Raw genomic sequence first — 13,103 nt, 5'->3', positions numbered from 1 at the left:
CTGCCTCACTGAGCTCGTATGACATCCCTCTCTTCCTTTGGGTACTGTGAAGGTTAATTTGGTGTGTCACTTTGGCTAGGCTATTGCGCCCAGTTGTTTGGTCAAACACCAGTCTAAATGATGCTGTGAGCTAATTTTTACATGCAATTAACATTTAATCAGTAGACTTTGAGTAAAGCAGATCAGATTACCCTCCATAATGTAGATGGGCCTCATCCAATCACTTGAAGGCCTGAAGAGAAAAAGACTCAGGTCCTCAGAGGAAAAGGGAATTCTGCATCCAGACTGCCTTCAGACTTGGGCTGCAGTGTCAGCTCTTGCCTGGGTCTCCAGGCGGCCTACAGATTTAGAACTTGCCAGTCTCTGACAATTGTGTGAGCCAATCCCTTAAAATCAACCAATGTTTTCCTCTCTCACCATATATGTGTGTGTGTGTGTGTGTGTGTGTATGTCCATTTTTCCTGTGGAGATGATATATTAATAGAAGATAGAAACAGACCATAGTATACATATATATATATACACACACGTACATATATATGTGTGTATATATATATCTTCTATGATATATATAAATAGAAGATAGAACAGACTATAGAAGACATGTATATTATATATGTCTTCTATTATATTTATATATAATAGAAGATGAAGATATACATAGAGAAGGTCTGTTTCTCTGGAGAACTCTGGTGAATATACCTTCTAACTAAACTCTCAGAGCCTGTTCTGGGTGACCTATAGAAGCAAATGATACAAATAATAGAAAAATAAAACCCACAGGACATCCCTCTGATATGGTTTGGCTGTGTCCCCACCCAAATGTCATCTTGAATTGTAGTTCCCACAATTCCCATGTGTTGTGGGAGGGACCTGGTGGGAGGTAATTGAATCATGGGGACAGGGCTTTCCTGTGCTATTCTAATAGTGAATAAGTCTCCACAAGTTCTGATGGTTTTACAAAGGGCGTTTCCCTGCACAAGTTCTTCTCTCTTGTCTGCCACTGTGTGAGATGTTCCCTTCACCTTCTGTCATGATTGTAAGGCCTCTCCAGTCAAGTGGAACTGTGAGTCCATCAAACCTCTTTCTTTTGTAAATTGCCCAGTCTCAGGTATGTCTTTATCAGCAGTGTGAAAATGGACGAATACACCCTTTCACCCTTTGCCCTTACTTTTAAGGTCTGCCAAGAGGAGAAAGCTCTGTAATTAACCTTTGATCCTTGTAGTGATTGCTGGCAGAGGTTCTAATTCAGTCCAGTGACTAGGCAGGCACTGTGCAAGGCTCTGGGCACCCACACAGCTGCTGTGGAAAGGGCTGACGGCTGGCAGAAAATGAAGAGAAGCAAAACACCCAAAACTCAGGCCTTGACTGAGCAATTCCCAAAAAAGCAAGAGGCTACTGAACTGATCTCTAGCTAAACACTTTCAGAGCACCCAAGGCAGGAACTGACACTTGTGACAGTGGTAATAAAGGAGGACTTTAAGGATTAAATGAAGTTCTCTAATTCTGAGTCCACAGAGGGAAAAGTTCTTCTCCATCTCAAGGCTACTTACTTTGGCAGCGCTTCCCATCCTCGGCGAGCCGGAATCCCTCCAAGCACTTGCACGTGTATGAGTCGTCACTGTTCACACAAATGTGTTCACAGCCATGGTCTACTGCTTGGCAGACATCTTTCCCTGAAGACAGGAGAGCAAGTTACAACAATTTCACCAACATGCATTTCACATGGACTTCACCCTGGAGGACCCATCCACTGGAGTCAGCTACCGGATTCTACTGCCAGCTGAGCTCAGTGGTCCATGGGGCAGGAAGATACAATTGAGAACAAAGTTTAGTGGCTCTAATTCGGGCTAACCCTTCAAACTGTTTCACAGTCTTCACCATCATCATTCACCAGCACTGCTTTAGTGTTAAAATGCAGTCCATCATCAGCTTTCTGTAGACATAGTTTCTGATATCAGAATGGAAACACTGTTGATATGATTCCTTAGGAGATGAAACCTCAATTTAGATTAGCAGCACTGAAATCTCACTTTGGCTTTGAAATCTCACTTTGGCCTGACATAGTGTATGAATTAGGAGAATCACTTAACTTCTTGGAGTCTTAGCTTTGCTGTCTAAAAAAGGAGAGAGTAATTACTCCAGCTACCCATCTTTCCTTACAAAAGTGTCAACATGAGTTGCTCTTTATAAAGTACTTTGAGACGTTGAGAAAAAGATAACTGATAGGGCTGGAAACCAGGGTCACACACTCCCCTTTGATGATTCAGAGATGTGTCTTGAGATTTACGCCAGCAATTCACTCTAAGGCTGCTTGTCCTGGGCTGGCTGGCTGCAGCCCCATCTAAGAGGCTTTGCCTTCTGAAAGGCAAAACTGGCTTCATCACAAGGTGCCCTCTGGGAAGGATTTGTGCTACCAGAAATAACAACAACATTATTAAAGATAAATAAGCAGAGAGGCTTAGAGAAGTTAGACAACTTTCCCAGCTAATGAATGGCAGAGACAGGAGTTGATTGAATCTTGGATTTCTGACTGTCCATCTTTCCACTAGGGTATACTGCCAAACCACTGTTTGTTGCCACAGAGCATATAAATGAAGAACTTCAGTAATAGCTCTGGCATCCACTTTGTCCATTTTTTTAATAGACTTTATTGTTTAGGACAGTTTTAGATTTACACAAAACTTGAGACGATACTGCAAAGAATTGCCATATACCCTGCACCTAATTTTCCCTGTTATTAACACCTCACGTGAGTGTGGTCCATCCGTTATTATTAATAAACCCATACTGATACATGATTATTAGCTAAAGTCTGTATTTTATTGACATTTACTGAGTTTTCCCCTAATGTCCTTTTTCTCTTTCAGGGTCCTATCCAGGACACTACATTACATTTTGCCGTGTGGCATTGACTTCTGAGAGGAACTGACGTATACAGAGGTGAGGATAGCAATTTCACACAGTGGTCTGGCATAGTAGTAGGAGCCAGCTCCCGTACAAACTTACTTCTACAGGTTTTCCCATCTTCACGGAGTATATAACCTTCAAAGCACTGGCATACAAACGAATCTTCACTGCTTACACATGAGTGTTCACAACCGTGGTCCCCCAGAGCACAAGAGTCCAATTCTGAGAATCAAATGGGAATTAGAGAAACAGAAGAAGAAAATGACTCATATGTGAGTGGCTTATTCAATCATAAAAGACATTTCAGACACCTTGAATTAAAACAGTGCCTTATCCTACAGTACACATTTCAGAATATAAAGCGTGTCTATGAGCAAAAATTCCTTTTTGAGAGAGGGTCTCACTCTGCCGCCCAGGCTGGAGTGTGGTGGCATAATCTCAACTCACTGCAGCCTCCATCTCCCGGGCTCAAGTGATCTTCCCATGTCAGCCTCCTGGATAGCTGGGACTACAAGCACGCAGCACCGCACCTGGCTAATTTTTTGTAGAGATGGGATTTCGTCATGTTGCCCAGGCTGGTCTCAAATTCCTGGGCTCAAGCAATCTACCCACCTCAGACTCCCAAAGTGAGAAAGAATTCTTAATATATACATGGCACATAAAATTCAAACAATATAATCATCTCCACAAGAAAAATGAACAAAAAACATGAGAATACAAGTTACAGAATGAGAGATAAATTACTTATAAATATTAGAAAATAAGATCAACCTAATTGGCTATTATGTAACTATAATATCAACTTATTTACATATCTACTTATGTATGTATGTATATATTACACTTAGGTAACCAATTCATTCATGTATTCAGTCAGTTCACAAATATTTTGTGAGTCCCCGTGATGAGCCAGGTAGTGTTTTAGGCTCTAGGGACACAGCAATGAACAAAACAAAGTCTCTGCTTCTGTGAAGCTTACATTTGGCAGCAGGTGTCAGGGGAAGAGGGATGCGTGGAAAACAGACAAATGTGTGGTATATCATGTGGGAAAAAGTGCTATGGAGGAAGAGCAGGAAAGAAGGATGGAGAGTGGCTGCTGGGCTGGAGAGTAGGGAGGGCTTGTTATTGTATATGGCGTGTCAGATACGGTGACACTGAGCAGAGCCCTGCAGAAAGAGAGGAAGTGAGTGGTGGTGTCTGGGAAAGAGCATGATCAGCAAGAAAGAACAGCATTTGTAAACCGCAGCAACAGGAGCTGCTTGGTTGGTGTGTTTCAGGAAAGGCAAGGAGACTACTGTGACTGGAGCATCTGGGAGCCTGGCAGGGGATGAGGCCAGCAAGGCTGGCTGGGGCAGACCATGTGGCAGTCAGATCTGAAGAAGGGCAGTCACTGCAGTGTTTCGAGCAGTGGAGTGGCATGATATGGGTTTGTTTTGAAAGGATCACTCTGCACAGAATGGAGCTCGGACAGCTAGGAGCAGCCCTGTGCAAAGATCTTGGTGGTCCAGACCAGGCTGGTGAGAAGTGGTCAGACTGGCTGTATTTTAAGGTAGAGACTACAAAATTTGCTCGTGTATTAATAAAGAGTCCATATGGATAGGACGGAACAGTCAAGGAAGACTCCGAGGTTGCTGGACTGAGCAACTGAAGGATGGTGTTGCCATCTTATAGGGCTGGGTGGCTTCTAGGGGATTAGAAGGTTTGTGAACCTGTGAAAACCAGGCTGTTATTTTAAAAGCTTAATACTGAGGATCGGTAGGTGGTGACTTTTTATAAGAACCATACATATTTCTGAAAGTTAACTCAATCCTTTCAGATTGAGTAGAATTTCTAAAGTGGACACGAATTGGAGTTATTAAATAAAGGCCCCAAAGCACATAATGACCTTTATAATCAGGCACAAACCACACACTTTTTTTGGTAAAGCATCTTTGCAGTATCTCTCTGGAAAGGACTCCTCAGAACCACCTCTGGGTTAGTTAAGGCAGCTGTTGTTATTCTCACTCACCAGCTAGGGAAACTAAGGGTTGGGAAGGCTAATGGCTTGTCAAGACCAATTGTTAACAAGAGAAAGAACCAGACAAAAATTGTCATCTTATAAATAAATCCCCGTTTTTTCTGACTATACTGCATTGCTATATTCTAAAGCAAGCTTTCAAACGTGAAGGGAATTCTGCCCCTCTTTCTTTGGGCAGCAGCACTGCCAAAATCTTTGAAGAATGGGAAAAGGTTGATAACTGCAATTACAGCTGCAGAGGAGGCTCAAAGCCGAGTTGGACACTCCTGCTTGCCCTGAGCATGATTTACTTTTCTAGGCAAATCCTAGACTCACTACTAATGCAGAACATTTCCCAATGGCTTGGGGTAGTTCCCCACATAGTGTAAGAGTGGAAAGTACAATGAAGTAATCCATGATACAGACAACTGGATGGCCACGGAGGTGAGGTGTTTTTTTTTCCCCCACCATGAATTTATAATAATACTACTACTCCACTTTCCACGGTAATAAAATAGCTATAGCTCTTTCATGTCAGCCTTGTCAAGCCATAATCTAGACAGACCCGTCTGAGCAAGCCCTTCCTTTCTGGAACTTCCCTTGTGCCCAGTCCTGTCCTCCTAGCTTCAGCTCAGGCTGTTTTTTTTTGGGTTTTTTTTTTTTTTTTTTTTTTTTTTTGAGATACAGGCTTGCTCTGTCACCCAGGCTGGAGTGCAATGGTGTCACTGCGGTTCACTGCAGCCTTGGCTCTTGGGCTTATGTGACCCTCCCACCTTAGCCTCCTGAGTAGCTGGGACTACAGGTACATGCCACCATGCTTAGCTAATTTTCATATTTTTTGTAGAGACGGGGTCCCACTATGTTGCCCAGGCTGGTCTTAAGTTTCTGGCCTCAAGTGATCCTCCTGCTTCAGTCTCCCAAAGTGCTGGGATTACAGGCATGAGCCACTACACCTTATCTGCAATGGATAGTGTGCATGTAGTTTTATGTACAATGTGAAGGCATACCTGAAAGTTACACATCCAGAAGCAGAATTGCCTAGGTAAAGGGTATGAATATTTAAAGGCAGATAAATATTTCCAAATCACCCTCCAAAGAGATTATTTCAATCTCTACCCTCACCAACAATGTAAGACCGTCTCTGTTTCTGTTTCTGATTCAGGATTTCTGGGATGCTGCCTGGGTCTTTAGACTTTTTCCAAGCCCCACAGATGATTTCAACGAATCATCAGAGGTGAGATGTTGGCAGTGGCCATAATGCCTGGCACCTAACAGAACCCTAGGAAATCCTGTTGAACAAAAGGAAACATTTCCTCAGTTTTCTATTCTGAAAATTGAGGGTAATTAGATCCACCTCACAGGGGTTTTGTGCAGATGTTTTAAATCAGAACCCATGGCGTATGTAGATGTTTGTGGCCAGCTAGGCTTCCCACTCTCTCCCACACACCCACCTTGCAAAATGCACGACTCATATTTGTTCAGCAAAATGTCCAGTTTCTGCCCTTCAGGGATGTTCTGGGCCACTTATAAATTCAAAGAACCACGGATGGGAAATTAGAGAATGCCAAAGTTGGACGATAGTTAACCTGCTGACCATAGGCACTAGCTTTCTATCCACCAAGTCTGGAAACCAACTTGGAGTCAGTTTCTCCCCAGGGCAAAGATACTCCCCTATAGGAAAATGCTTCAGTGGTCCCCTAACAGGCAAAGAGAGCCACCACCGTGACTCACTACCACCGGGTGTCTTCAGCCTGGGAGACGATGGTGGGCACCACAATAAGTTCATTCATTCGGCAAGTGTTTACAGAACACTTATCTGAGCCAGGCAATATCCTTGTTTGGGGGCTGGAAGTTCAACTTATTGGATATGAACTAGTCCAACCCCTTCATTAGAGATGAGAAAACTGACGGTCAGAGGGGAAGTGACTTTCCCAATGTCCCTGAACCTTCAGAGGTGACTGGTCTTAGCTGTCCTGGGGGCAGAGATGGGACTATATTCAAACCTGTCACCTCCGTGTCCCTGGTCCAGCTGCACATCCACGGATCATCCTAGGTTAAAAGGGTGTGCTGAGGCAGCCTGGCAGATTCTCAGAAGACAAACTAGACAAAAATCATTTTCTCAAGAGATGCCTGCCAGGAAGTCTCCCGTAACTCTGCAGGTTGTAGGTGGGTAATGTGTCCCGCTGGCGTCCCCAGGCGTGTCTCTCACCCACCTCCCTCTTGCACTCAGTACGCCATACTCAGAGCATGGAACTTCCTGCAGTTCACTCTCTGGCCCCTAGGAAAGCATTTCCCCTCCATCTCTGGCTGGCTCACTGTACTCGCTCTCTGGGTGTCAGATTAAACGTCTCTTTCTCTAGACTAGCGGAGGCTCCTGCGGCCCCCTCCTCTGGGTGTCGGATTAAACATCTTTCTCTAGACTAGGGGAGGCTCCCGCGGCCCCCTCCTTCCCACATCACCACTCTCACCCCATGGAATGGACGCTGTCTCTCCTATCCTTCTTCCCCAAGAAGCTTTAAACGCTGTCAGGGCACAAACTGAATCTGCATCAACCCCAGAGATCCCCAGCACCCCGCACACTGCAGGTACACAGTAAATATTCGTAGAGAACGAGAGTAAAGGAACCAAGCACTTAAGGAAGTACCTAGATTCAAATCCAGAGAGGAGAGTAAAGACAGACTCCATTAGGAGCCATCACTTAAGTGAAATAGGTGGGAGGACGCATGAGAAATCTCAAGAGGGAGGAAGAAAACATTCTTCCTCTCAAAGAAGGATTCTCCTCCTTTTACACATAAGGACCCGGGCCTACGTTTTTAATTAAACCCTCATCGTGAATGGATTCTGCAGTGTGTGCTCAGGATGATGAGAAGTTTTAGGATGTAGCACAGGTCTTTAGGGTCCATGTCTAGCAGCCCTGCACGCTGACACAGGTGAGTCGCATATGTCTGTGGTGCAGCAACTGCGGGGCAACGTGTTCTGTGGGCTTGCACCTCTGCCGTGATGACAGACAGCAATCCTGCATCTGGGGCTCCACGTAAGACGCTGTTAAAACCAACCCCAACCCCAGAAAGGGAAAGCCACAGCGGCCATCTGCCAAGACAGAAACCAGAAGCCGACAGATAGAATTACACTGCTTCCTGGCTTTTCTCGTAATAAAACTAGGAGCAGCCAATCCTTTGCTAATTTAATGTAGGCTTTTTCTCAGACAAACCAAGAAGCAGCTGAACTGAGATGTGCTTTTCCAGGGCATCTCACACTGGGCAAAAGATCCTGAAATCAGGGGACTCGGCTCTGGTCCTGGCTCTGCCACTGACTCCCAGACCAGGGCCAGCTTGGAGGCATCGTTTTCCTCCATGTGTCCGTTTCCCACAAAATAAGGGAAAATCTCTACCTTCCTTCTGTTGCATCAAGCCTGTAATGTGAATATCTGAGAGTGAGGGTGGTCCCCTCCCCCTACTCCCTGCTACAGACTGTTTCCCCCAAAATTCACATCTGCTATTAGCCCTGATGTGAGGGTATGTGGAGGTGGAGTCTTTGGGAGGTAATTAGGTTTAGATGGGGTTGTGAGGGCAGGATCCCGACCTGATAGGATTAGTGTTCTTATAATAAGACGAGACACCAGAGAACTTGCCTGTACTCTTTTGCTCTCTCCCCCTACAACCCATGCAATATGAGGACACAGTGGGGTGCTGGCTGTCTGCAAACTAGGAAGAGGGCCCTCACCAGAACCCAGCCATGCCAGCACCTGGATCCTGGACTTCCAGCCTCCAGAACTGTGAGAACTAAATTTCTGTGGTTAGGAAACAACATTCAGTCTATGGTATTTTGTGATGGGAGCCTGAGTAGACTAAGACACTCCACTAGCTTTGCCTAGGGCTGCCTCAGCCCTGGAAGGCTAAGCTCAGGGCCTCAGGCAGCCTAACAGGCCCTCGCAGATCTGCCCGTGGTAGTTGGACTGGGAGTATCACCAGCAGAGATCCCCCACTGCCCTAGGCTGATGGCTCTGATCCCCGTTGGTGTCCTCCACTTGCAGAAGGGAGGGTTCCTCGTAGGACAGCCCTTGGAAAGAGTCCAGCCCCCTTCCAGAGTTGTGCATCTCTGGGGCCCCTCCAAGGAGAGCAGGCATGGCCCTGGGAGATGTGTCCCCGGGCAGCAATGCCAGGAGCTACCTTCTGAGTCTCCTCAGTGCAGGGGGTTCTGATGCTGAGGAGGGTAGACGAGAAGAGGACTCCCTTAGGGGTCACGGCAGCTCACAAGTTCACATAGCACTGCAACAGCAGTCTCCCTGAACCACACAGCGGCCTTGAAAGGCAGCAATGACCATTCTTAGTTTAGAGACGAGCGCTCAGACCCCGAGAGGGCCAATTCCCTTGCCCAGAGTAGAAGCGACATGATTTAAACCTAGTCTTTGGACTTCCAGTTCAGTACTCTTTTTGCTCTGCCACACTGTTTCTCACACCTGTGCACAGAGAACCCCAGGGTGAGGCCAGGCAGGAGAGCTCTGAAGAGAGGCCCCAGCAGAGTCTGGGATGGGAGGAGGAGAGGACAGCCCATCAGGTATGGGAGGAGGTTGCCCATGGGGGTGACATTGGGATGGGCTGGAAGGCACCAGGCCTGTTCATAGAATACGGGACTTGCCACTTTGACTGAAGAACAGGAGGAGGCTTCAGGGAGGGCCCGGGGCGAGGCTAAAGAAGTGGAAGAGGGGGTTCTTCACTCTGCCAAATCAAGGAGTGTAATGGAAATTTATTCTAGGAGACAGTGGAAAGCCACTGAGGGTTATCAAGTGGGGAGCGGACCCTGTGCCAGGGGCCGTGGGGCAAAAAGACAGGTGGCCTCTGTCCATTCACACTCGCAGTCATTTCATGTTGGCCTCTGACCTCCAACCTCCAGGAGCTCGCAGGCCAGTGGCCAGTGTGGTCCATGCACATCAGGCCTGTGGAGTCTTTCTTGGTGCTGGGATCCCCTTGCACAAGGTCAATCTCAGGGAACCGTCTAGAGAGGGAAGGAGTCCTCTCAGCTGCAGCTGGTAAAAGAGATCGCCCCACACCCTGAGTCTGTGCATCTAACCGCCTGAGGCAAAAAGGCCTCTGGGAGAATCTGGGAAAGCAGAGCTTGGGGTCAGGGGGCTGGAGGAAGGGAGGGGACATCACTCCAGAGGCCAGAGAACCCAAGGTGCCTGAAGGGGTAAGGGGGACAGCAGTGCCCACTTCATCCCAGGGCCCCTGGAACCCCTCCATGCATTAGAGAACTTTCCAGAAGATGAGTGACACATTCTTAAGACCACTTGCTATCAAAGCTCTAAGTAGAGGCTGCCTCTATAAAGAGCCAAGAACACTCTTATCTGCTGAGCCAGGCCTGGCTGCCCCCCCGCAGGCTTTACCAAAAAGGTACAGTCATGCTGTGTGGCTCTTTGTCATCTAGAGTAGAGCTGGGGAACATACATCCCAACCCCCCGTTAGCTGTGGCCACACTGAAAACCTAGCCCATTATTACAGGACAGGACAGTCAGAATGAATCATTCTGGGGCAGGCAGAAACTCTTCAATTAGGGGAAGAGCTCAACACATATGTATCAGCTGGTGGGTTAAATGCATCTCTTATGTACAGTTCCTGAGGACAATTCTAACTTATCTGATTATCTCACAAGTTCTCATCTAGACACAACCATATATAAATAACAAAATTCACTATTCATTGCATTGTTGAACATTACTCATGTAGATGGTTCCTCTGTGCCGTTGGTTAGAAACCCACTTTAAATGAGAACATGGGCAACACTTAAAAGTGGCCAAGTCATAATCCAGATGTGGACCTGGGCAGGGGAGAGGAAGGGGCACGATTCAAAGGAGATGGGGCTGCATTTGTTTAGAAGGGCTCATGAGAATTTCTTAGGGTCCTATAACCATCTTATAGTCCATTCTTGATTATTACAGGAAGAGGTAGACAGAAGGACTCCTCTTATTCTCAGAATAATCTAAAATGATGGAGAATTAAACGAACCAACAAACCCCTTACATCTGGCTTTGGCATGCTTTCAATGTCGATGCAATTCAACACACCCACCCTCTTTCTGCATCCCCTGTGCCCAGTCCCTCCCTGAGCTGGCTGCAGAAGCAGTCTGGGAGGCAGCTGGGCGGGGAGCCACCGAAAGCTATAACACGGATAACCCATTTGCTGAGATTCAAGGATCTGTCCCAAACTGGAAATATTTTCTCACAGGCAGCATAGAGAGGCACGCCCAGCTGTGCAGCCAGCTCATCTGCCTAGATGAATGGATGATATAAAAAGGTGGATAAATTAGGTTGTGCCTACAATTGTACTTGTCAGGGAACTTGGCCCTATAACCAGAAAGACCAGCAGGCTGGGGCAGATACACTGTGGTCCTTTTCTTCCATTTCTGATCCCTTCTCTCAAAATGACTATATTTCAATTCTTTATCTTGGTCCACTTAGAAACAGAATTGCAGGGCAACAAACACACCAGCATTCTTCAGTGAAGGAGAGAAGGAGGTCCGGGAGCATTTTTTTTTTTTTAATTAATGGAGACAGGGGTTGGAACCAGCTGCAAGGAAATGTGTACCCAGGACACATCACTGCCAGCCTTACCATATGCTGTGAGATCACCGGGATCAGAAAGCCGAGCACAGAGTTTCTCAGGAGAAGGATCCTCTTCTCCCAGGACTGACTTTGGAATCACACCCAGCAGAGCCTGAACCCACCACTTACTAGCTGGTGACCTTAGGCTCTTTACTTAATCCGAGCTACAGTTTTTCCCTCATCTGTCCCCTGAATGCAACAGCATGTGTGAATGCAACAGCCCAGTGCTCAGCACGCAGCCAGCAGTCAGCGAGGGGTCCACATGATGATTATTCATGTGCCATACTAGACGGCTGGGGGTAGAGCAGAGAGAGCTGAGGACTAGGGCTCTGTCCAGCTTCTGAATGACAGGGAGGTGGGCTATGGAAACAGCAAAAAGCCACTTCAGGGCATGGGGGAAGCAAGCTTGAGGAGAGGGGTGGAGTAGCCACCGAGGCTCAGTGGCTAAGAGATGCCATCACACACATTCATTCAGGCCCAGCAAAGCCTGGAGACAGGACACACAGGCACATGTACACGTCGGTAGCGCACCCACACCTGCACCCACGGAACACCTGTGTAGGTCCCGCTTGTCCTTCAGACACTTACTTGCACATGTCTTCCCATCGCTGCGGAGCACGTGTCCCTCAGGACACTGACAGGCAAAGGATCTGTCCATGTTGACGCAGGAGTATTCACAACCATGGTCACTCAGCAGGCAGTAATCCACCCCTGCAAAACCAAAAGCCAGGCAGCCCTTTATCAGTGAGACCTCTGGGTGATGGTGATGGGATCAAGTGACCGTCATGCCCACCCCACCCTCCCTCGAAGGCATGCAGTCCCAGTGGACATCCCCACTATCTCCAGGAGCAGAGCAAGGGGCAGGGGAAGAGTGCCCAAGCACGACCTGTGCCCTCTGCAGTCACACAGGTTTCACTCCTGGTGCAAACCTTCCCCTACGAGAGGAGCGTGCAGGGACTCACGGGAGCAGGTCTTGAGGTCCTCGTTGATGAGGAAGCCTTCTGAGCACTGGCAGACGAAGGACTCCTCCGTGTTCAGACACAGCTGCTCACAGCCATGGTCCTGCTGTGCACAGTGGTCCACTCCTGCATTTCACACATGTGAAAGCATAGAGGAGCTGAGGGGGCGACACCCCACCAGCAACCAAGATTGAAAAACAAAACCAGAGGCATAATGAGCCACGGGGAAGGTGTCATTCTACCCCACGCCTCTGGCCCCTCTAGAAAATCAGCCTGGCTTGTTGGTTTTCTTTCCCTTTTCACCCAGGCTGGAGTGCAGTGGCGAGATCTCAGCTCACTGCAACCTCCGCCTCCTGGGTTCAAGCAATTCTCCTGCCCCAGCCTCCAGAGTCGCTAGCTGGGGTTACAGGTGCCTGGCACCATGCCCAGCCTTCTTTCCCATTTCTTTGTTTAAAGAGTAAAGCATACAACCCTAACGGCTGGGAAATGCTGTCCCTGGTATTGATGACAGCAGCACTCTGCCAGGGCCATGGCGCACAGAATCCACCGTCTCAGGGCACCTCTGAGAGCAGGTGCAATTCCCATTTCACAGAGAGGAAAGTGAGGCTCAGGAAGGTCAAGGTCAAAGCCACACAGCTGA

The 13,103-nt window shown here is 47.5% G+C and overlaps 1 protein-coding gene across 3 annotated transcripts in view; it reads right to left on the bottom strand.

The window, feature by feature from the left end:
• Positions 1 to 13,103, bottom strand: part of LOC111520882 (matrilin-2) — a 178,700-nt gene that overhangs the window by 17,094 nt on the left and 148,503 nt on the right. For all 3 annotated transcript variants that reach the window (XM_026454937.2, XM_026454938.2, XM_023183973.2), the window contains 4 exons: positions 12,467 to 12,589; positions 12,093 to 12,215; positions 3,010 to 3,132; positions 1,554 to 1,676 (listed from right to left, as the gene is read on the bottom strand). In XM_026454937.2, coding sequence (XP_026310722.1) covers positions 1,554 to 1,676; positions 3,010 to 3,132; positions 12,093 to 12,215; positions 12,467 to 12,589 — 492 coding nt within the window. The remainder of the gene's footprint in view (positions 1 to 1,553; positions 1,677 to 3,009; positions 3,133 to 12,092; positions 12,216 to 12,466; positions 12,590 to 13,103) is intronic.

Source organism: Piliocolobus tephrosceles, chromosome 7 (assembly GCF_002776525.5).
Source record: "Piliocolobus tephrosceles isolate RC106 chromosome 7, ASM277652v3, whole genome shotgun sequence".
NCBI lineage: Eukaryota > Metazoa > Chordata > Mammalia > Primates > Cercopithecidae > Piliocolobus > Piliocolobus tephrosceles.
Note: the sequence above shows the minus strand (reverse complement) of the source record. Positions and strands in the feature narration are given on the sequence as shown.